The sequence below is a fragment of the Phocoena phocoena genome, chromosome 15 (genome assembly GCF_963924675.1).
Source record: "Phocoena phocoena chromosome 15, mPhoPho1.1, whole genome shotgun sequence".
NCBI classification, from domain to species: Eukaryota; Metazoa; Chordata; class Mammalia; order Artiodactyla; family Phocoenidae; genus Phocoena; species Phocoena phocoena.
In genome coordinates this window covers 64,448,068-64,472,694 of record NC_089233.1, presented here as the reverse complement: position 1 = coordinate 64,472,694, position 24,627 = coordinate 64,448,068, and the positions used below count along the sequence as shown (strand labels likewise).

General features: G+C 38.2%; 1 protein-coding gene and 1 pseudogene across 2 annotated transcripts in view; one reads left to right on the top strand and one right to left on the bottom strand.

Annotated features, from left to right (window-relative positions):
* The first annotated feature begins 5,613 nt into the window (after positions 1 to 5,613).
* Positions 5,614 to 24,627, top strand: part of RBM39 (RNA binding motif protein 39) — a 29,995-nt gene continuing 10,981 nt past the window's right edge. Inside the window, exons 1-9 of one of the 2 annotated variants that reach the window (XM_065893632.1) lie at positions 5,614 to 5,953; positions 6,576 to 6,657; positions 8,381 to 8,430; positions 13,078 to 13,272; positions 15,865 to 15,930; positions 16,026 to 16,079; positions 19,137 to 19,254; positions 19,763 to 19,915; positions 22,263 to 22,400. In XM_065893632.1, the coding sequence (XP_065749704.1) occupies positions 6,589 to 6,657; positions 8,381 to 8,430; positions 13,078 to 13,272; positions 15,865 to 15,930; positions 16,026 to 16,079; positions 19,137 to 19,254; positions 19,763 to 19,915; positions 22,263 to 22,400 (843 nt within the window). In that variant the 5' untranslated portion in view covers positions 5,614 to 5,953; positions 6,576 to 6,588. The remainder of the gene's footprint in view (positions 5,954 to 6,575; positions 6,658 to 8,380; positions 8,431 to 13,077; positions 13,273 to 15,864; positions 15,931 to 16,025; positions 16,080 to 19,136; positions 19,255 to 19,762; positions 19,916 to 22,262; positions 22,401 to 24,627) is intronic. The other variant, XM_065893633.1, reaches the window with a different exon arrangement.
* On the bottom strand, positions 22,856 to 24,378 carry LOC136134588 (large ribosomal subunit protein P1-like; annotated as a pseudogene).

Sequence of the window (24,627 nt, the reverse complement as noted above, 5' to 3'; positions counted from 1 at the left end):
TTCTTAGTTCTATGATGGTCAAGGCATTGAGCTTGCATAAAATCTTAATACAAAACACTATCTTGAACATAATTTTGTTCCTTCAAGAGTTCTCTAACTAATCTAGAAACTTTTGAAGGAAAGAGACTGTGTTTTTTATTTTTTTATTTATTTGGTACTCACAAATTGTCCACTGAGTGCCAAAAATTCAGAGGGTACTAAATAAACAGAGAATGAATCAGTAAATGGTACATTTCACAGATCGAACTCTAAAAGAAGAGGGGAGGGACAAGATAGGAGTAGGGTATTAAGAGGTACAAACTATTATGTATAAAATAAATAAACTACAAGGATATATTGTACAGAACAGGAAATATAGCCAACATGTTATAATAACTATAAATGGAGTATAATCTATAAAAATTTTGAATCAATATGTAGAACATGTGGAACTAATATAATACTATCAATCAACTATACCTCAATCCAAAAAACCCCCACAAACCTCTAAAAGAGTATTATATTTATTTTAATATTTTAAAAATATTTTCTAATTTTAATTATGCTTTATTATTTGACCTACATGCTATTTATGATTGTATTAATTTTAAATTCTTTTTTTTTTTAAACCCCACATTTGTTTATTTTTTTGGCTGTGTTGGGTCTTCGTTTCTGTGCGAGGGCTTTCTCTAGCTGTGGCAAGCAGGGGCCACTCTTCATCGCGGTACGCGGGCCTCTCACTACCCTCTCACGCGAGCAGATAAAAGAGTACTTTAAATTTTAAGTTATATTTTATTGAATTTTTGTCATTTTTATTTTCAATCTAAAATAGTGTTTTGCGGGACTTCCCTGGTGGCGCAGTGGTTAAGAATCCGCCTGCCAATGCAGGGGGCACGGGTTCGATCCCTGGTCCGGGAAGATTCCACATGTCGCAGAACAACTAAGCCCGTGCAGCACAACTACTGAGCCCACGAGCCACAACTACTGAAACCCGCACGCCTACAGCCCGTGCTCCACAAGAGAAGCCACTGCAACGAGAAGCCCACACACCGCAACAAAGAGTAGCCCCTGCTTGCCACAACGAGAGAAAGCCCATGCTCATCAACAAAGACCCAATGCAGCCAAAAATAAATGAATAAATAAATAAACAAATAAGTTTTGCAGGAGTTCCCTGGTGGCCTAGTAGTTAGGATTCCGGGCTTCACTGCCATGGCCCAGGTTCAGTCCCTGGTTGGGAGACAGATCCTGCAAGCCACATGGCACAGCCAAAAAATAAATAAAATAGTGTTTATTTATTTATTTATTTTTGGCTGCGTTGGGTCTTCGTTGCTCCGTTATTTCTCTAGTTGCGGTGAGTGGGGGCAACTCTTTATTATGGTGCGCGGGCTTCTCGTTGCGGTGGCTTCTCTTGTTGCGGAGCACAGGCTCTAGGCGCGGGCTTCAGTGGTTGCGGCACACGCGCTCGTAGTTCTGGCTTGCGGGCTCTAGAGCACAGGTTCAGTAGTTGCGGCACACGGGCTTAGTTGCTCCGCAGCATGTGGCATCTTCCCAGACCGGGGCTCAAACCCGTGTCCCCTGCATTGGCAGGCAGATTCTTAGCCACTGAGCCACCAGGGAAGCCCCTTGCACAATCCTTCTGTTCATCGGATGGACAGGGGGACAAATAAGTGGCTGGTGATGTAACCCTGCAACGGCTCATCTTTTAATGACTAACCATTTACAAATTTATGCAAATTCCTTTTGGATATGTCACTACAATGACACTGACATTATGGCCAATAGACAGGCAAGTATTTGAAACAAATGCCAAATTCAATCTCTAAGTAGATTTATTAGAAAATCAAGCACAAAGTGGGGGTGGGCGGAGGGGCATGATTTGATCTGCTCAAATCAGGCAAAAGTCATATGGGTGGCAAAATTACCTCCATCAGTATGAAATGGGATTGAGTTTCTCATTGTTATGGAAACTTAAGGCGGGGCGGGGTGGGGGGTGGAGGAGGGGTAGCTCATTGTGCCCTCAGTGGCTCAATAATTGCTGGAATCTGTCTGGGAAACCATGTAAACACAGTGTTTGGTCCAGGTCAGAAACTCTGGCCCATCAGGAACCTTGGTCCGCTAAGATAATATCTGAATTCTCTTGGAATGTTAAACTCAAAAATAGTAAAACCCTTCTGTGTCCTTTTTATACAGGTAAGTTTAAAGTCTTAAAACTTTCATATTAAGGTTAAGAATAGTTTGTATGTATCTGTATTTAAATTGTAATGTTTAGGGCTTCCCTGGTGGCGCAGTGGTTGAGAGTCCGCCTGCCGATGCAGGGGACACGGGTTCGTGCCCCGGTCCGGGAGGATTCCACATGCCGCGGAGGGGCTGGGCCAGTGAGCCATGGCTGCTGAGCCTGCGCGTCCGGAGCCTGTACTCCGCAGCGGGAGGGGCCACAACGGTGAGAGGCCCGTGTACCGCAAAAAAAAAAAAAAAAAAAATTGTAATGTTTAGGAGCTTCCCTGGTGCCGCAGTGGTTAGGAATCCACCTGCCAATGCAGGGAACACGGGTTCGATCCCTGGTCTTGGAAGATCCCACATGTCGCGGAGCAGCTAAGCCCGTGTGCCACAACTGCTGAGCCTGCACTCTAGAGCCCATGCTCTGCAGCAAGAGTAGCCACCGCAATGAAGAGTAGCCACCACAGTGAAGAGTAGCCCCTGCTCACCGCAACTAGAGAAAGCCCGCACACAGCAACGAAGACCCAACGCAGCCAAAAATAAATAAATAAATTTTAAAAAAATTGTAATGTTTAAGGGAACTTGGCATACTAGAAACTCAAATAAAAAATGTGTGATTGAGTAATTGACTTGAGATTTGTGATTTTAATTGGAAAGGTATGAGACTACATTAGAATACTTCAAGAAGTTTTAAAACTCACTTTATTTGTGATTTTAATTTTTTAGATTTAGAAGAATTGTTTAAATACTTCAGAAAGTTTTAAAATACTAAAAAATAATACATCATGTTAAATTGATAGCATACTAAATTTGAAGAAACTTGCCTAACATAAATGGGACTGAGTTTTTGAAGGGAGTTTAGTCCATTCAACTGGAATTTAACTCAATATTAACAGAAAAAGTGAAGATGATTCTAAAATTTTATTTAGTTAGATTCATAAATAAAACAAATTTTCTAAGTCAGTCTTAAAGACTCAAGGAAAACTGGATAAAATGCACTTACTATAGAAGTTGAATATTAGTTTTTAAAATGCAAGTGTGAAAAATAGCATCCCCAGTCCATAAAAATCATACGTGGACATTAAAAAACTCACACTGGCAAAATATATTTAATTTTCAGCCAAATTCTCTAAATTATCTGTTACCTCCTTTATCCCTGGTGCTTAGTCATGCTGTGGTCTCCTCTTCATAAGTTTTAAGATAGAACGATATTCTTGGTGCTGGTGATGATTTAACCCAATGACCTTCACTGCAAATGACTCGAGAACAAAATGATGAAAGGGCAATGAGTCCATGAGCCAGACAGAGCGAGAGAGGTTTTGCAAAGAGAATGAAAAGTATATTATGTTTTTAATATTTTCTTTTAAATATATAAAAATACTTTTGTTTTAGAGACTGAGTTTTCCAGCAGATGTTTCTTGATTGTGTGCTCACTTGCCAGGTTCACTCTGATATTCCTGGAACAGAAAACAATTTAAGGGATATTCAATACTCAAGTGACTTAGAGCTTAAATCCTTTCTCTTCTCAAATAAGAAGTCTAGAGGTTAAGGTCGAATTCTGTCATGTTCCCAAACAAAGAAAAAAATTAAGAAGGGGCTACCACCTATGCTTTAATATTGGCACAATTAACAAGTCACAACACTTAAAGGGAAAAGAGAGGCAAAGGCTAGTTTGTCTTTTCTGCTATATTATGCGTCAATATAATGTGGTGATTTTCAACATTTAAAAAACGGACTTTCCTGGTGGCGCAGTGGTTAAGAGTGTGCTCCCAATGCAGGGGGCCCGGGTTTGATCTCTGGCCCGGGAACTAGGTCCCACACGCATGCCGCAACTAAGGAGCCCACGTGCCTCAACTAAGAAGCTGGCAAGCTGCAACTAAGCAGCCCGCCTGCTGCAACTAAGACCCGATGCAACTAACTAACTAAATATTAAAAATAATAAAATAAAAAATAAAAAGAGGATCTGAGTTTTTAGGAAAAGAAATTAAGGGAATATTACTAATTATGCAAAATCTATTAACCCTCTTAAAGAAACACCTGGGTGGAAAGTTAATCAGAAATGGAAAGCCTCTCTATACTTTCCTCTAAATAATTTTGTTTAGAAATAACAGAAGTTAACTGTTTTGAGGATTAAATATTTGCCAGGCGTTTTACAGCTATTACCTGATTCAATCCTCACTATACTATTAGGCTTTCATTCATTCACTCATTTATTACGTGTCCACCTGGCTGGGTATGCGGCTAAGCGCTGAGAATTCACTAGTGAGCATTATCGGCCTATGTCAAGATCAAGAAGTTAAGTAATTATACTATACTCTTCACAGGAGGAAAGGGAGGGTAGGCTCTGAGAGGTTAATTTACTTGCCCAAGGTCACACAGTGCTGAAGCAGTTACAAACTCCTTTCAAATCTTTGCCCTCAATCATTAAGCTGTCAACAGACTTCAAGATTTTCTCCCTTAAAAAAAAAAAAAAGATTTTCTTCCTCAAGATTTGTTGCTTTTAAGTTATCTTCCCAAATTCTTTCAAGCATTTTTGTCTTAGAATTAAAAGTCTTATAGTCAATGATCTCTCTGCCCTCCGCTTTTTCACCGTGTAGACCAAAGAACAAGCGGTGAATGTACGCTCTAACTGCCAGGCATCTGGGAGACTTCAGGGGCGAGAAGCCAAGTTCCAGAGGGATGGGGGACATTTTTGAAGAAACAATAGCAACCCCGACACAAGGCCAGACTATAAATTCGAGGGTCACAAAGCTGGTCCACTGCCAAGAGAAGCAGTGTTTTTTCACCTTCACTTTGCCTTTTTCCACTACTTCCAAGGCTGTTTTGAAGCTCGACACTCGCCGCAGTGCCTAGTCCACTGGCTCCACAAGGCCGAGAAATCTAATTTTTTATTCTACACCCATGGCTCCCTACGCCTGTACGTCTCTTTTCGACTTCTCTCTCACATGCTTTTCACTCCATCTTCACCCCGGCGGATAATCTATACATGAGCGTTTTCGTTTTATTCTATCGCCTCATGGACTTGGTTGCTTTATGGCGACCTTGACAGACATCAAGATGTGAAGCTCGCGGGAGGGGCGGAAAGCCGTCAACGCTGAGGGAGAAACCGTCTGATAGTCGCTGGGAGGTGCCACGAGGGGGCGGTGACCACCATGCTCCACTCAACGGTGAGTTTTCTAGAAGATTGACAGGAAACGTACCAACCGTCTTTGCGCTAGCAACTTGAGCGATCTCGCGAGATGTGGACGCCAATCTGGAGGGGGGAGTCAAAAGCGCCTCTCTGAGTGGGGGATGGGAATATCCGTGGCGCAATCATTGCGCGAGATTAGGCCACGGTCGCTGGGCCCTATGCCTAGATCTCGCGACATTTCCGATGCTCCGGACTGAAACTAAGAGCAGCTTCTCGCGAGAGCCCGTGCTGAGGGCTCTGTGAGGCCCCGTGTGTTTGTGTGTGTGTATCTCTGTTGGTGAATGTTAGTACGGGGAAGCCGCGGCCGCCATTTCAGAGAGCTTGCCGACGCTGTCGCCGGGGTGGATCCTCCGCTGCCCAAGCCGCCTTCCTGAACTCCCGCGCGGGCTCCTCTAATCCCATTGTTTCTTTTAGATTCTCTTGGGCCTATCCGCCCTCGGAGCCCGAAATTTGGGCTGGGTGGTACTGCGGCCTGGGCCTAGCGGCTTAACAGTAGCAACAGCGGCGGCAGTAGCAACCCCCCCTTTCCGAATACGAGCACCGCTGGGGCCCCGAAAGCCCGCACAGGTAAGGAGGCGTCGCGAACCCCCGTATTTGCATGGTTTTTCTGAGGTGTGGTTCTTTTCTGGGTTGAGGGGCACTCCTTAGGCGGTCTTAAGCGACGGGGTGGGGGGGGGGCAGGTTTTCGAGAAATGGGCTTCATTTCGAAGACCGCGCCCATCTTTTTCGGTCGGGTAGATTTCAGGGTTTTCGGGTGGCGTGGGCTCCAGAGAGGCCTCGGGTAGATGGCGACCTGTCCCTTCGAGGCCTGCGACGACCGCGACCTCCCAGCATGGCGCCAGCCGAATGCTGTCTTGGCACCGAACTCCTCCCAACCGAGGGAGTTTCCCTTTGCCCCTAAAATGGCAGCGCGGGTTTTTGCGCGGAAAGAGGAGCTTTCGTTCGATGCTCTCGGGTTGTTTTTTGAGTCATTACAGGCTTTTTTAAAATCGGATACTTAATCTGCTTTAGCGTGTTCGGTCTTGGGGACATTTCAGGTTTAATTGTCAAGCCTACTAAAGTGCGTCGTCCCACCTTAGTCGTTTTGTGGGGCGTCTCGGAAGTTTTGGAATATGTCCGGTAAAAAGGAAATTTAGCAAAATTTAAAATTGTTTACTCATTGAATTTTTCATTCTTATTCTTTATCTAGGCGTTCAGAGAAAATGGCAGACGATATTGATATTGAAGCAATGCTTGAGGCTCCTTACAAGAAGGTGAGAAAAAACAAGTCGGTGAGGTTTATCTATTTCTTAATTTAGCATTATTCACGAAACTACTGCTGAAATGTAAACTAACCTCCCCGGAGCCCTCTTGATTTATCTTATCAGAGATGCATTAAGTGTAACTTACAAAAGTAAATATATGCTATTGATGTAATAATATTGTGCAGTAGTTTCACTTCAGCGTGATGAATAAATGCCCATCTATCTCTCTTTGTAGACTTGCCTAACGATATCTCACCTCTACTCCCATGAATTCACCTTTGATTCCAGTGTGAACTGTCAATCATAAGGTAGTAATTGAGTGACTTATCGCTGTACCGTGGTCCCCTAGGTAAAATGACTCAACTAAGAATTACCAGCTCCAGTTTGGTATAGCAAAAAGGTGAATGTAGTGGTTTGGGAAAGCAGCAGGGGTCCAAGAATAACAGCATAACCAGTCTGTGGCAAGCAAATCTTTAAATAAGACAAGTCTTACAAGAAGAAATGGGTGAGATTTAAAAATTTATCCTATACATGAGACTGGTAATAGTCAATATTAAAACAGGCAGGTGATGATCTGCTCAGTTAAAAATTACTAAAATTCTTGGATCCCTGAATAAAAAAAAATTCTTAAAGCAAAAGAGGCAATATCACAACTTGAGTCACTTGATGACTGTTTTAACTGTTCTCCATATTGTTTTATTTTTACTTAGTCCCTGTCATATTTCACACATAAAACTACAAAGGAGTTATTTTGACTAATAATACAGTCTTTGACCCATTTCAGTATCACAGTAAAAGTGTCTTTTCATTCTTTCACCAGTTGGTGGTGAAAATAGCAGTATGCATGCGTTATCACTGATGTCACAAACTGTAAGCTTTGTAAATTAGCACTTATACTCCTATAACTGATGTGATCAAACTTTAAAATAAACATTGCGCTAAACCTTTTAAAAATAATACATTTGTTTTGGAGTGTATAGCTCGACCATGTGGTACCAATTTGGATGAATTCTTTAAAGCTTTGAATAGTGTATGTAGTTTTGTAATGCTTAGACTCTTGAAGCGCTACTTTCTATTTTAATGTTAAGATTCTGTCTTAGTTTAACATGGATGTAATTCCATGTAAACAGGTATGGAAGTAGGACTGGTCGATTATTAATTGACTTTCTTGGGTTCTTGGGAGTCAACATTACTAAAGCAGTGTGAATCCCTGTTTGCTTCAGGGCGAGATGTGTGACAGAGGTGGCATCAAGCTCTTACAGTCCCAACCCTCCAACGGAAATGGGCGAAGATCTCAGGAATGGCAACGGTCACAGGAAATCGATAGTGGCTGGCTGCTAGCATGGCCACATGGGGCTTAGGCAGAAATAGAGCCATGGTACTGACCAAAGGGGCCATAGCACATGGAATAAAACTCAAAACAGGACTTCATTCATGTTTTATAGAAATTCTATTTAACCACTTCAACACTGTAAATCTGGATAACTTACTATCTAACTATGTAAGAAAATAAAATTTGACGTGTTAATATGCATTTTTATTTTTGTATCTTGATGACTTAATTTGTAAGCAACAAAGTGGTTAAACACATATCCATCTAAATTTTTTTATAGCCTTCCATGTTAAACTATAAATAAGTAATTAGTTTTAAAATTGTTTTGTATTTTCTTATTCCTATTCCCTTTACCCTTTGACAACTTGAAATGTTACCACTTCGTCCTCATGATGTTCTTCTATCAACCCTGCTTAGGATGAGAACAAGTTGAGCAGTGCCAACGGCCATGAAGAACGTAGCAAAAAGTAAGTTTTAAGAAGGGACCTGGGTTGGGGGGAGCTATATGTGATTGATTTTTTAAGTTGTATTCCTGTGGCTAAAGCATCAAACCCAAGGTTCTCTCCTGAAGGGTTTCTTTGCCTTTTTTAGAAAAGTAGGTTCTTTACTTTCTGGGATGAGACACTATTCGAGGATGTAAAACTATGGACTCTTTCCTTAATTTCAGGAATTGGTGTCAGGAACTTTTTGGACACCTTCCCCTCCAAGTCCATCCATGACAATCTGCATAAGAGTTCTAGTGTTAGAGCTTGTCTTTTGTCTTAAATTTATTAACTTTGGTTTAATATTATTTTATCAATGTTATCAGTAAGACTGTTATATCCACTGAAGATGGTTAGAAAGAAGAAGGTAATAACCAGGCTGTGGAGAAGTATTGTTTGTCCTAAATTACTGAAGGAGTCAGAGCTGTGAATTATTTATGCTCCTCGATGCTCCTAAAGGTTCTTTTTGTAGTAATGTTATAGCACACTTAAGTACTTCTTAATGTTCCTCTTACATGGCTTTCGTCCTCTTAAGCTTTTTAAACTCTGACAGACTTAATAGTGAGAATGGAGTTTCAAAAAGCTATGAATATTTATGTGTGTCATTTAGGTTAAAGAAGTAACCCTTAATAGGAACTCTGATACAGACTAGTACAGAGTATGGTATACAAGAAGTCTAAATAGATGCGCTTTATAAAATTTGATCCTGTTCTTGGAGTTTTCCTTCACCTCTAAAATCATTGAGTCTTAACATCACATGGTCTGTATTATAAGCATTAAGACATTTTATTAGCCTTCGTGATGTCATATTCAAGCGTTCTGTCATGTTCATGACCGCATAATGCATAATGAAAAGTGATGTAGAATAAGCCACTTATTTGGTTCTTTTGGTGCTTCCTTCTAAGAGCTCTAAGTGCTTCATAATATACTACCTCAATATTCTCACAAGTTTGTAAGGTAGGTTAATATAATTCTATAAAATAGGTGACATAGACTGGATTGTCCAGGTTTTGCTACACCGATATTCTTACCCCTAGAATATTGTAATGGATCAAAATGATGCAATTTGTAGGACATGTCCTATATTTTTTCTGTTTGGGTGGGAGTCTTATAGCTCCTCACTAATCATGTTAGGGGTATTGGGTTGGGTTTAGTCTTGAATTGTTATGATTTGAGGCAGTCAACCAATCTTTGCGTGGTGTAATGTCCTCTGATTTTAGACCTTTTACCAAAGTAAGTTTCCTAATTAATCGTTGTGATTTGCAATTCTGTAATCAAAAGAAAACCCAGGAAGGGGTAACCATATAAATTGAAATTATCCAATCTCTAGATATCAGGCCAAGTGGATGGATAAAGATCTCACTCTAAGTGCCAAAAGAATGAGGACCTACACCATAGGGCACATGCCTTCTTTGTTGTACCATTCTTACGTGTCATTTCTTGCTACTAATACCATCTCCAGTTTATATTTGTTAATCATCCTACAACTAAGCTCATTAAGACTACCAGTCTTTTACAAGGAAATTTAGCATTAAGCTCTCAATGACTGGTGCTTACTTAGTGGTGTTTATATGTATAATGTAAAGAGTCCAATGGGACTAAATTGAACGGACAATTTAATTGGCCATAGGATTCTTTGTTTAAGGGAAGAACCTTTTCAAAATTACAGCTATCATCTAGTTTCTTTTTAAATGTACATATTATTTCTCTGTCAGACTCTCATTCTCCTCATTCTCAGTTAAAGCTGATTAAATAAATGACTCCCTTGGTCAGTCAGTAAACTGTTCACCCATTTTTTTTCTGAAGGGAAGTAATCTTTCAAATTAATTTGAAAGTTATCTAGAAAAAAATTTTTGTATTTAGGCATAAATTATGAAACAAGCAGAATGTTCTTGTGTATTAGTTTTTAGTATAAATTAGGTCTCTTAACCAAAGGAACGTGCCATGTGCATTTTTCATCCTAAAACTTCATTGTTTTTTAAAAGCCGTTGAGTATTGGGATATAGTTTTAAGGTAGTAAGAAAATGCACATTATGAGAAATTGAGAGTTGACTAGTAAATGTTTTCTTTTAAAAAATAGTAATTCTCAGTACATACATTCAATTGATTTCAGGTAATAGTAAAAGGAACTAAGTTTAATATTAACGCAAATTGGTTGTCTATTAGCCTTCTTTCTGAAAAGCTATACTCCTGAGGTTGGCAAGACCTCAAAGTATGCCTTCTAAGTACCCGAGCTTGCCTTCATGGGAGTATTATTTGTTAGTATAACCAGTTTTGCAAAGTCACAACCAGCATCCATTCAGTTAAGCTCTTTTGGAATTTCTCAAAAAAGGATAAAAAACAATAAATGACACAGTTGAAATATATTGGCTACTGTGCTGTGGATTATCTATAAATTTTGGAATAAATGACTGTTCTATTTTTTTTCTTATTTTCCAGAGTACTTTGCATTTAAAATTTAGATCTTCTTACATGGAAGAGGTCAAATCCAGTTATAGCAAAACACCTTTACAGCAGAGGCCATATAACCAAAAAGTCCAAAGGCCCAGCCCAGTGGACCATTTACTTCAATGATGTTCAGTACAAAATTCCACTGCCACTAAAGACTTTGGAAAGTCCCTTTTAAGTTGTAACAGGATTTGACTATTAGTGTGGATTTTGATAACCCTTCTTTAGTTAACTTAATAAATGTTCTTTGAAGCTTCATCTTGTTACAGAGAAGTACACTGCTTTCTTGCACCCTTAAATTTTTGTCTGGGCTTTATAAAGAGGATTATATTTCTGAATGTCTTAGTATGTTGCTGTCTTTTTACCTGTCAGGGGTTGCCTTCAGATGTGGGTGGGGACTCATTTATAAAAAGTCCTAGGAAGACCTTAAGTTGAAATTAGCTCTCCAATTTTCGAGTCCTTTCCTTTGGCGCAATAAATTTTGGGCCTAAAAAGAGGTAATTTGGGAGGTTGGCTGCCTCTCTGCAATGGGCCATTATAAGCAGAGCAAAACTTTATTTGTCCTTTTTGTGGGGGATGGAGTTTTTACTTTGTCCCCTTATTGATAATATTTAGGATTTTTGATTATAGCTATCTCAGAATTCTTTACTCTAAGAGATAGTTTCAGGTTTTTAGGCAACAAAGTTGGAATGTTATCTGTTGCCCTTCTGGGCATTGCTTTGATGACTTCTGTATAAGTAATGAGTGTAGCCTAATTTTCTGTCATGTGCTACCTAGCATATACATTTCTGACAGTCAGGTGGATTATCTTGAAATTTTAGACAAAGTTTCTGCCTCCTTGGAAAGCTCTACATCTCCTTGTGATTGGAGTGTGGGTTTCAAGATTCCAGAAGGTGGGTGTCTTCATTTTCTATTTTCAATGCACTCTAAGATGACCTGCTTACAGGTTCTCTGAGGCAGACTTCAATTGCTCTTGTGCTGACTTTGCTTTGATAAGGACTAAACAGTTAATTCAATTTCCAAATGATGTAGTTGTCAAAATGTTTCATAATCTTTTAGCCACTACAAAATGACATTTAAGTGGATAAATTTAATTTGAAATGTCTTTCAATTTATACTGAAATATCTGAAGGCACCTCTAAAATTTGGGTGATGACAGAGGTACAGATTATAAAAATTATGGAATGAGTGGGTGGTATGCTGTGAGGAATACAGAAATGAACAGGAAGATACACGACTGACTGGCTTTTTTACCTTTCAGAGCTTGAGAATTTATAAAGATTTATAAAGGTGTTGATTCTTCCTTTTGGTTGTACCCCACAGGCTTGTATAAACTGGCATAAAAATGGCATATTTCAATATCTGGTGTACTCATTGTAACTTGAAAAAGAAAGTATCTGAAGTGGTCACATTGAAGTCTGGGAGTGTCAGATTGCATTTTACCGCATTAGTTTTATTGTCCTTTGTCATTATTTGTAATAATTTTGCCCATAAAAACCGAAAAAAAAAAAAACCGAAATAGTGATGCCTGTATGGCCCTTTGAAAGTATATAATCATATGTGCAAATTGGGTCAAAATTGGCTTACTTAAGAGAAATTAGTGTATTTAATGGCAACTTTTTTATATGATCCAACACTAATACTTAAAGTATTCTATTGTAACTTTGATTCTATTACTGTATGTTTTGGATTACAGTTATACTTAGTTGGCCAGATATGATAGAACTTTTAAATAAAGTTCACGAGACTTCCCTGGTACTCCAGTGGTATGTGACTCTGTGCTGCCACTGCAGGGGGCATGGGGTTCGATCCTTGGTCAGGGTTAAGATATATCCTGCATGCTGTGCAGCATGGCCAAAAAAAAAAAAAAAAAATTAAAAGTTCAGGTTTTGATTTATACCTACCAATAAGTTCTCTCCTTGTTAAAGCTTTAGCTGACTCTCACGAAAGGTCATTATAGTCCCTCTCACTCAAATGATTCATTGTCAACTGGCTGCTGATTTTCAGTAGTAGAAGGCAAAGGTGGGGTGTTGTTTGCCTTACCTAGGAATTATTTTTCCATAAGTGATTATTATGTATCATTGTATGATAGTAAAAATAGCAAAATATATCTAAACATAAAAAGAAGTATATTTTTTGCATATTCTTAAATCAGCAAGATAATGGTGATTTTTTTCTTCTCAGGAGGAAAAAAAGCAAGAGCAGAAGTCGTAGTCATGAACGAAAAAGAAGCAAAAGTAAGGAACGGAAGCGAAGTAGAGATAGAGAAAGGAAAAAGAGCAAAAGCCGTGAAAGGAAGCGGAGTAGAAGCAAAGAAAGGAGACGGAGCCGTTCAAGAAGTCGAGATCGCAGATTCAGAGGCCGTTACAGAAGTCCTTAGTATGTAACTATAATTATGATCATATTGGTTTGAGAGATTTTTCTGGGTATACAGATAGCAGCGTAACTGGAGTGACTTGAATTGTGGAATTTTATTTTTCTATATGATGAGTTAAAAAGTATTAAATAAGGATTTTGGCATTGAAAAGTCCAGTAGAAATGCATTGTGTGGACAGATACATGTTTGTTTTACTAGGCATGCAGAACATTTTCTGTTACTCCATCTAAAAATATTGCTGTGTGCCAATTCAAACTAAAGCACTAAAGTGCTTTTAAAAAAAAGATTTGATATTGTGCCAAATATGTGAAAGCTTAAAGGTTTGTGAGCTATCACAGTATCCTTTACTGAACATAAAATTTTTAAAGCTCGGATACAAATTACAAATATGTATAGTCAGTCAAATACATAGTTAACAATCTTGTCTGTGTGGCTGTTTTCAGCTGAAATGACAGACCAGTTGTGAATTTAGTGCATGCTTCTTGATAATGATCACACATCTTTGTATTTAAGGTATTTTAATAGTAAGAACGCACTAAAACTGCTTTTGAAGGTTGAATCACTATGGAAATTCTGATGTGGTTAAACATGTTGGAAATGTTTTCGTTAATAGTAATTTTTAAAAAGCTAAGATGTATTAATGACTTTGGAAAGAGCCTTCTTGCAGCTCTTTAAGCAGTTCAGTCTAACAATCCCTAGTGATTTATGATGTTCTTTCCTCTTAGTAAATATACTGTTGTAAACTGTGGGATACGTTAAAATTAACAGTTTTAACGTTAAAACTTGAATGGTTTAAGATTGAATTCAAAGACAACAGTCCTGAATCAGAGCCTTGGCTCTTTAAATTGGTTAAACACTCTAAGAAACATTCTTAAGGTTTAGTTTTCTCATCTTTTAAGAAGGAGGTAACCACTGACAGGCTATTGAGTCTTGAATGAGAAGAGAATGTAAATTAGAGCACCCACAATACTGTTACTGATGAAATGTTTTGTTATTATTTGAAGCCAATAAAGTTAGTAATACTTGGAGTTCTGATTCAGGTTTTTCAATAAAAAGGATTCCACTCCTTGTTCTCTAAGGTCCTCTTAGCTGATTATTTTATAAACTTTTTAACAGCTTAAAAAGGACCACAATGTTATTTTACGTCTGAGTGCTTTATTGGAAAATACTTTGCTTTTTGTCCAATTGATCAAAATTTACTGCATTCTTTTTTACCAGAATGAACTAAATAGGGGGGAAGGATTGCTTTAATAAATTCTGAATATTATTATCTCTGATCAGTGATGAATACTTGAAGTCAGCCTGTGATTCTGGTCTGACTTAAACTCACTTGGTTCTTATGTTTGGTTTCAGGTGATTTTTAACTACCAAGGCAGTAACTGAAACTTTTATAATTGAAGGGGAAAGGAAATAGCTTATAGACTCTTATTTATCCAGTAAATACATATTCTTAATGATCACTTTTAGTGTGCTTTGCAAAGGACCCATTTAATACAATTTTATTTGGAACTGCTTGGGTGTTATACGTGCACGTAGAGTCCATGAAAACAAATCCAAATGTGGATTGAAGACCACTATATATTTTCATTTTGCTACCCATCTGGTAAAGGATAGCAGGATGAGCACTAAGGGACATCTGATCTGACCTTTTAACTTAGTTTGGTCGTTCAAAATAAAAGGGCCATAAACTACTGGGCCATTTTAGAATATTGTAGACTACAGAATAAAGCTTTTTAAAAAGTTACTTTTGTGATCTTTTTCGAAAATACTCCTTTAATATGTCAAGTCCCGAAAAAAGAATTTTCCTGAGGGATTGATGAACTTCCTTCACATCTTTACCATGGACTATTTTGTCGAAAAGAACTGAGGTGTGTGACATGCTACATATGCTTATATGCAGTCTTGGAGACTTACTGTTAAATGAAAAAGTTGGAGTTTCATGATTATGGAAAGAATTAGTTCCTTTATATTTTAAAAGAAACTCCTCAAGGGAATTCCCTGGTTAGGACTCTGCGTTTTCACTGCTTGGGGCCTGGGTTCAGTCCCTGGTTGAGGAACTAAGATCCCACAAGCCATGCAGTGTGGCCTGAAAAATAAAAATAAAAAAAGAGTTCCTCAAACAAGAAGACATACATGAATATTGTATATGTATGTATATATGAGCACATGTATATTCCTTAGGAAGGATCTGCAAAGATGCACACCAGACTGTTAATTATAGTTAGTCCTGGTGTGAGGGAAGTTCAGGATAATTTTCACTTTGTGTCTTTTTTTTTTCCCCTAAATCTCAGGAACGTATTCATAAATATGTAGTTAAAGAGAACTAGACTGAAAATTGAGCATTTTCAGAATATTAAAAATCTTGAGGCTGTAACCTTTGGTCTTGGCACCTCTCAGTGGTCCAGGATGGATAACTGTAAGAGCAGTTTGCCTGGGATAGAGTTAAGAGAAGAAAAAGTCTCTTTATTTCCTCTTCATAATTGAGGTGGAAAACAAGCAGCCTAAACAATGTTAAACTTGCTGGAGAGCGCATGAACGCGATCTTAGCAAGACCCTAACCCTGTAACTAGTGTAATTTTGTGTTTCCTTTTTAGCTCCGGACCAAAATTTAACAGTGCCATCCGAGGAAAGATTGGGTTGCCTCATAGCATCAAATTAAGGTTTTTAAACATACTTCTGAATTGTTTAAATTGTTTTTCAAGGAACTAACGTGGTGTACTTGTTTGGGTAACTTTTGAAACTTTTTAACTTGCAGCAGGCGACGCTCCCGAAGCAAAAGTCCATTCAGAAAAGACAAGAGCCCAGTGAGGTAACTGTTGTCCCTATTTCTTTTGTTTTGTACTTTTAGCTTTTATAAAGTTTTTACAACTTATGCTACTGCTAAATTTAATGACAAATAGTAATTTGGATCATATTAAATCTTGATTAATTTTGCAGTTCTAGTATTATTAATTTTTAAAAGATTTATTTATTTATTTATTTTTGGCTGAGTTGGGTCTTCATTGCTGCACGCGGGCTTTCTCTTGTGGGGGCAAGCGGGGGCTACTCTTCGTTGTGGTGCATGGGCTTCTCATCACGGAGGCCTCTCGTTGCGGAGCACGGCCTCTAGGCGTGAGGGCTTCAGTAGTTGTGGCTCACGGGCTCTAGAGCGCAGGCTCAGTAGTTGTGGCGCACGGGCTTAGTTGCTCTGCGGCATGTGGGATCTTCCCGGACCGGGGCACGAACCCGTGTCCCCTGCATCGGCAGGCGGACTCTCAACCACTGCGCCACCAGGGAAGCCCCCAATTCTAGTATTATTAATGTGAATTTCTAAGTTTTCAATAACTTGCATGTGAGAAGAACAGAGCAGAAGTTCCCACTTTAACGTGTAGATGTTACATGTGCTTTTATTTTCCTTTTATAGTAGCTAAAAAAAAATTTTTTAACATCTTTATTGGAGTGTAATTGCTTTACAGTGGTGTTAGTTTCTGCTTTATAACAAAGTGAATCAGTTACGCATATACATACGTTCCCATATCTCTTTCCTCTTGCGTCTCCCACCCTCCCTATCCCACCCCTCTATGTGGTCACAAAGCACCGGGCTGATCTCCCTGTGCCACGCAGCTGCCTCCCACTAGCTAGCTATTTTATGTTTGGTAGTGTATATATGTCCATGCCACTCTCTCACTTTGTCACAGCTTACCCTTCCCCCTCCCCATGTCCTCAAATCCATTCTCTAGTAGGTCTGTGTCTTTATTCCCGTCCTGCCCCTAGGTTCTTCATGACCATTTTTTTCCCCTTAGGTTCCATATATATGTGTTAGCATACGGTATTTGTTTTTCTTATTCTGACTTCATTCTTTATGACAGACTCTAGGTCCATCCACCTCACTACAAATAACTCAATTTCATTTCTTTTTATGGCTGAGTATATTCTACTGTATATATGTGCCACATCTTCTTTATCTGTTAATCCGATGATGGACACTTAGGTTGCTTCCATCTCCTGGCTGTTGTAAATAGAGCTGCAATGAACATTGTGGTACATGACTCTTTTTGAATTACGGTTTTCTCAAGGTATATGCCCAGTAGTGGGATTGTTGGGTCGTATGGTAGTTAATATTTGTAGTTTTTTAAGGAACCTCCATAATGTTTTTCATAGTGGCTGTATCAATTTACGTTCCCACCAGCAGTGCAAGAGTGTTCCCTTTTCTCCACACCCTCTCCAGCATTTATTGTTTCTAGATTTTTTGATGATGGCCATTCTGACCGGTGTGAGGTGATAATCTCATTGTAGTTTTGATTTGCATTTCTCTAATGATTAATGATGTTGAGCATTCTTTCATGTGTTGGCAGTGTGTCTAAAACTTTTTAATGGTAGCTGTAGAAAACTTTAGCCTTGACTCACCTTTGGAGTTAATAAATTTTAAGTTATTGAAATAACTTCTTGTGGGAAAGTAGTTGAAATAGTCATGAGTTTTGTCATTTGGCTCCATTAGTTGAGAAAAGTATTTAATTTCCAAAATTGTAACTGAGTTGACTTGATTTCAAGTAGTAATATTATGTTCTTGAGTGTTTCTGTGAGGTATTTTCCTCTTAAAAAAAGATAAGCCTGATCTATCCACTCTACCATTTTGGTTCAAGGAATGTTTTGTTAACACGATAGCATTGTTTTTTTACTGATGTTCTGGCTTCCCTTAAAAGGTACCTTTTAACTTTTGAGTCTATCTTCTTGTTTGACGTATTCTAACCCTAGGATTTAGTGATAGCCTTAATGTTCTTAAAGGCGCTCTTTGTAACAGATACTGAGTTTTTGTTTAATATTTAGTTTTCTTTCATGGGAAAACTCCCGTTTAGTTCTCATTCTTTGGATATAGTCAGCTTTGTACCGCTGTTTTACGGTAATAGGTTTAAAATTACTTGCAGATTTCTCAAGGGATGTAACGTGAGTTTTGTAAAGTTCTTCCGGAGAATGTCCAGAACATGGTTAAGAAAGAGCATGTTTGTGCTTACATTTTTAAGGATTTACTTAGAACCTTAATCTTAGTAGAATTATTTATAATAATGTCAGTAGACAATGTTATTTTTCCTTGACGTTCATTAAGTTAAATTTATCTCTTCTGCTCTTTTATTTTTCTCACATATTTGGGCACTTTTAGTTTCCTCGGTAAATTTAGAAGTGTACACCATCTATTTGTAAACATGAGTAGATTAAATCCCACTATTGTTATTTGGCTAGATAATCTCTTGCTTTTCATTTCTGACTTGCTAATTGTTCCTGTCTCTGTATTCTGTAACCATCAAGTATTTTTTCGGGTATTGAATTTGTAGAGTCTTAGTAAGACTGATCTAATTCTGATAAACAGCTGCCTCAGTATTCCATCTATCTCTCTCAGTTTGTGAAAAAAAATTCTTAGAGTCAAATAGTTTTCTTTACTCTCAAGTTTGTCATTTGTGATTATGAAACTTAATTTTATTTTATGATTTCCTTTTGGGGAAACATCCTTTCTACTAATTTGGATCAGTCCGACATTAGTGTGGACTCAGGGGTTATTACTTGTGACTGTCATTAAACTCTCAGGCTTCTGATTGGCCCTTTATTATCCTGGAGAGAGTACCATTTGTAAGATTGAGAGGCCAGTGGACTTTGGTCCTGATAATGTAAGATACTATCAGAAGAAACATTTAGAAATTATCATCATATTGAAGGCATTGAGTCACACTGAATTATTTTATGGACATTTTATATACATCATAGTTAAAATGGGCTTGGGAGTAGTGACAAACTGGTTTCAGGAAAGTTTATTCTGTTCACTGAAAATGTGCATTAAGAGTTATTTTAAAAGAATAAGTTATAAAGTTAATTCTATATTCTTTACCCCTGTTAGGGAGCCTATTGATAATCTGACTCCTGAGGAAAGAGATGCAAGGACCGTTTTCTGCATGCAGCTGGCAGCAAGAATTCGGCCAAGGGATTTGGAAGAGTTTTTCTCCACAGTAGGAAAGGTAATCTAAGCCTATTTACAGAGCTAATTTAAGTAGAAACTGCAAACAACATTTTAGCAATTGTCAGTGTGACAGATAAAATTAGAAAACATCTAAATACATTTTTTTGTTTGGTGGAATTAGGGAATTTTTTTTTAATATTTATTTATTTGGCTGCATCGGGTCTTAATTGCGGCATGCAAACTCTTAGTTGTGGCATGTGGGATCTAGTTCCCTGACCAGGGATCTAACCCGGCCCCCTGCATTGGAAGTGGAGAATCTTAGCAACTGGATGAAGTCCAGGGAATTTATTTTTGATACCATTTCTTTTTGCCTCACTTGGAAGTTAATAGTGTTGGAATTGATGTATGTTGATAAATGAATTGGGCCTACAAATTTACCTATTTAAAAAAATCTTTTTAATGGCTTGCTTTGCAATATCATTAATATGCCTCTTATCTTTTGAAATTATTATACTTACTGTGAATGGTTGCACAAACAGAACCTAAAGTGTGTGTTTTCTTTTTAGGTTCGAGATGTGAGGATGATTTCTGATAGAAATTCAAGACGTTCCAAAGGAATTGCTTATGTGGAATTTGTTGATGTTAGCTCAGTGCCTCTAGCAATAGGATTAACTGGCCAGCGGGTTTTAGGAGTGCCAATCATAGTACAAGCGTCACAGGTAACTTTTTTCTTGGTTAAGAATTTGATCATTGGTAGTGTTAGAAACTTGTTTCTTAGAGTTGTGTTGTAACGCCTTGAGCCTTACACAATCACCACTTCCTACCATAAGTCAGATGTTCTCAGGGTAGCTTTTTAAAAAAAAATTTGCCCTGATTTCTTTGATAATTGTGTATTCTTAATAACATCCTGTTCCATTTTAATGTAAGTTGTAAATACCTATTTCATGGAAAAGACTTGGGAACTTGTTCTAGAATTTTACTGATTTGTGATGACTTCTTATTTGGGGATAGAAGCATCTAAGAACATGTTTTCCCCTTCCATCTTTTAAATGGAATGGTTTTGACATTTTTAGTAAATTTAATATTTTCACTGTTTTAAAATACATACTTGCGAAAGATTTTATATAATGTTAAGAATAGTTTGAACAGCTAGCTGTTCTAGCATTTCTTGAAAGTAAGATGTTTCAGACTAATTTGGAGAATGTTTTTTAAGATAATCCAAATTATGATTTAATTTGCTGATGCTCCACAATAAATGAGTGTTGCCTTTGTAAAAATGAAATTAGTGTTAATATTTTAGTTCATTTAGGTATGGAAAAATTGGGATATATCATTCTACTGAGTATATATATATATATATTTTTTTTTTTTTTTTGTGGTACGCGGGCCTCTCACTGTTGTGGCCTCTCCGGTTGCGGAGCACAGGCTCCAGACGCGCAGGCTCAGCGGCCATGGCTTATGGGCCCAGCCGCTCCGCGGCATGTGGGATCTTCCTGGACCGGGGCACGAACCTGTGTCCCCTGCATTGGCTCTCAACCACTGCGCCACCAGGGAAGCCCCTTTATTGATTATATTAACGTGAAAGTATTTTTTTGATTTTTCATCAGTACCTTTTTGTACTAAGAAGCAAGTTGATTTCTGTGACTACCTGATAACTTAGATTTTTTAAATGGAGAATATAGGATTTAAAGAATTTATTTTTGGCCTTGCCGAGCGGCTTGTGGGATCTTAGTTCCCCCACAAGGGGTTGAACCGGGCCATGGCAGTGGCAAAAGTGCCGAGTTCTAAGCACTGGACTGCCAAGGAATTCCTGAGGATTTAAAGAATATTTTTTGAGCGATACAAAGTAACAGTTGTTATGTTCGTTCCTTTTCAAACCCCTGAAACAAATACTCCTCATAACTCCTGGAAAATCTGGTTACTCATCAAGCTTTTACATCATTTTGTAGTTAGGCACAAAATTTGTAACCAGATCTTAAGTGAAATTCCAGTTTTACTGTTAAGCTGTAACTGTGGTCAGATTACTACCTTCTATTTCTAAAAGACGATGGTAGGTCCTACATAGTGTTTTAGCAGTATGTAATATTGGGTACTTATCATTTGATTATATGTCACAGTAAGAAAAGAATTGTTAGGAAGCAGGCTGGGGGGAATCATTGCTCAATTCATTTCCCATGATGGAGGACAAACCTAATAGTGTGTACGTTGGCCTGGCAAAGGGCTCAGAAGAATCACATTGATAAATGAGATTTTGAATTCATTTAACTTTAACCTCCTATTATGCCCCAGTTTGTTAAAGGAGTTTGTGTTAGAATATAAATTGAGAACTGTTTGCTTTGAGAAGTACTTGGTATGGGAAAAAATGACTGCTGAACTGAATGGTTTACTTGGTTTGATTTATATTTATGTTAGTCCTTTTAAGATGGACAGCCAGTTGGTGTACTGTACGTTGAGTAACAGTGTTACTGAGAGCACATGAATGATGAGTGTATTTAACACTTCCAGGAGATAATCTTGTATTTCCACATTTGGCATATCTGTTACCAGGATGCTGCTGTAGACTGGCATAATGTAGGGTTTTTTAAAATTTTTAAAAATATTTTATTATTTAATTTTGGCTACATTGGGTCTTTGTTGCTGTGTGCAGGCTTTCTCTAGTTGCAGTGAGTAGAGGCTACTCTTGGTTGTGGTGCGCGGGCTTCTCATTGCAGTGGGTTCTCTTGTTGCGGAGCACAGGCTCTAGGTGCTCCGGCTTCAGTAGTTGTGGCACATGGGCTCAGTAGTTGTGGCGCATGGGCTTAGCTGCTCCGTGACATGTGGGATCTTCCTGGACCAGGGCTCGAACCCGTGTCCCCTGCATTGGCAAGCATATTCTTAACCACTGTGCCACCAGGGAAGTCCCCAATATTCTTTTATGTATGACTTACACTTAGCATAATTTGATATCAGTTGTCATTAAGCAAACCTAAGGTATGAGTGGGATTTGCTACTCTGCTCAAAATGGTATTTATTCATTCTTAAGTGGATGTGTGATGTGCCTTATGTGTTGTCTTAACTAACTTGTAGGCAGAAAAAAACAGAGCTGCAGCAATGGCAAACAATCTACAGAAGGGAAGTGCTGGACCTATGAGGCTCTATGTGGGCTCGTTACATTTTAACATAACTGAAGATATGCTTCGGGGGATCTTTGAGCCTTTTGGAAGGGTAAGTCCCAAGTTTTTTAGTGGATCCTAAATCTTGAAACAAATGTAACTGCACAATAATTTATTTACTTTGTCATGTTTCTAAGAGATTAATGTTAGGATTGGAGTGGTTCTATAAAGTTTTTGAGACAACTTAGATCAAGTTAGTTTCCCTGAAGATAGCATTTGAAGACAGAATCTGTCAACATTTGTAATGCTACAGTGCAATGCATAGTATTAGCTTCAGTTATTAAAAAATCGACCTGAATGATAAAATGCACTATGCATTGGAGCAAGAGATTTTTTTTTTCTTGGTTTGTTTCTTAGGATAGTATTTCTTACTGAAAATTTAAGGGTATATAAGCTTCTCTGTACTTAATATGTAAGGAATTAGAATTAGACTATTTATGCCCATTTAGTCCTCTTTTTTTTTTTTTAAAGAACTCAGCTTTTTATTGAACGTGCTACTAAAGAGGTTTAGTCAAAAGGACCAAAGCTCATCTCATCATCAGACTCTTCAGATTTCTCTTTCTTTGCTTCCACTTTCTTCTCCTCAGCTGCGGCAGCAGTGGTGGAGGGGACAGGACCTCCTGCTGGTGTAGCACCAGCTGCTGGGGCAGGTCCACCTGCCCCCACATTGCAGATGAGGCTCCCGATGTTGACATTGGCCAAAGCCTTTGCAAACAAGCCTGGCCAGAAAGGTTCAACATTTACACTGGCTGCTTTAATGAGGGCATTGATCTTAACCTCCGTGACTGTCACCTCATCGTTGTGTAGGATGAGTAGATGCAGGCAAGCTCTGAGACGGTGCAGGCGAGGGCTAGGCAGGGTCTGCCGGGCACGGTGCTAGTTGCCGGATGAAGTGAGGGCCTCACCCCAACGCGGCCTTAGCTTCCTCGGAAGGACCAAGCACCTTAGGGGAAGCTGAGGAAAAGGTTTTTCTTTTTTTTTTTTTTTAATTGAGATAAAATTGACACAGCATTGTCTAAGCTTAAGGTGTACAACATAGTGATTAAACTTACATGCATCATGAAATTATTTACAATAGGTTTAGTGAACATCTGTCATCTCATACAGATACATTAAAGAAATAGATAACACATTTTTTTCCTTTGTGACGAGAACGTTTAGGATTTACTCTTGAGCCTTAATTTATGGTATACAGCAGTGTAATAATACATTACATCCCTAGTACTGATTTATAACTGGAAGTTTGTACCTTTAGACTACTTTCATCTAACTCTTCCCTCCGCCCTCTACCCCCGACCCCTCACCTCTTTGTTAGCCACAAATCTGATCTTTTTTTCCATGAATCTGTTTTTGAAGTACAATTGAATTGCAACACTAATAGTTCCTGGTACACAACATAGTAACTTGATATTTTTATGCATTTTTTCCAAAAGAATCACCAGGGTAAGTCTAATTCTCCTCATTTTAGAAGAGATGTTAGAATAAATGTTACTAGTAGGCTGTGCTCTGGTTTAAAAAATTCATTGTGTGGCCATGAATAAAAATCTTGGTTCCTGTCGTACCTTGTCCACTACTTAATCTTTATGGCCCTTGGATATACATTTCGTTGTTTTCTTTCACTACCCCACTCAACCCCTTTGTTAAACTTTTATGTGTCAATAATGATAAAGTTGGGGTGTTGAATTTTGTGGGTGCTTTATATTTATTGGAAATATACACATATTAATGGTGCACAAATCATAATTGTATGAGTTGGTCAGTCATTACAAAATGAATACGTTCCTGAAACAACCAGAACATGAAATATAATATGTGGGTGCTGTTTTTTAATTGTTCATGCTTCCTTTGTATGACCGAGTTTGTTGGGATATTGTGATGTAGTAAAACAGTTCCCTCAGTTAAGGTGAACAATCATTGTTTTGTAGCATATTCATAGTGTTGTGCAACCATCAGCCACATCCCATTGTTGTTTTTAGTTATTCCAACATTTCAGGCAATTTATTGTGTCTGGCATAATTGAGAATTAACATTCGGTGTATTTTAGCAAAGGGGAAGAAAAAAGGTTGATTTCGTTTTTAACATTGTATTCTGCAAAGGATTTCAGATTTTTAGTGGGTTTTGATGCAAAAGACTCCCCAGTGCATAACTTCGTGTTTAGGAAGTTCCTCAGCCTCTAGAAAGAAGATTTTTTGGGTATGAGGGATTGTGATATGTCTTCTATTATGTTTTAGGGGGAGCCATTTTAAAATCATGTTTCAAGGGGTAAAATACTTTTGCCC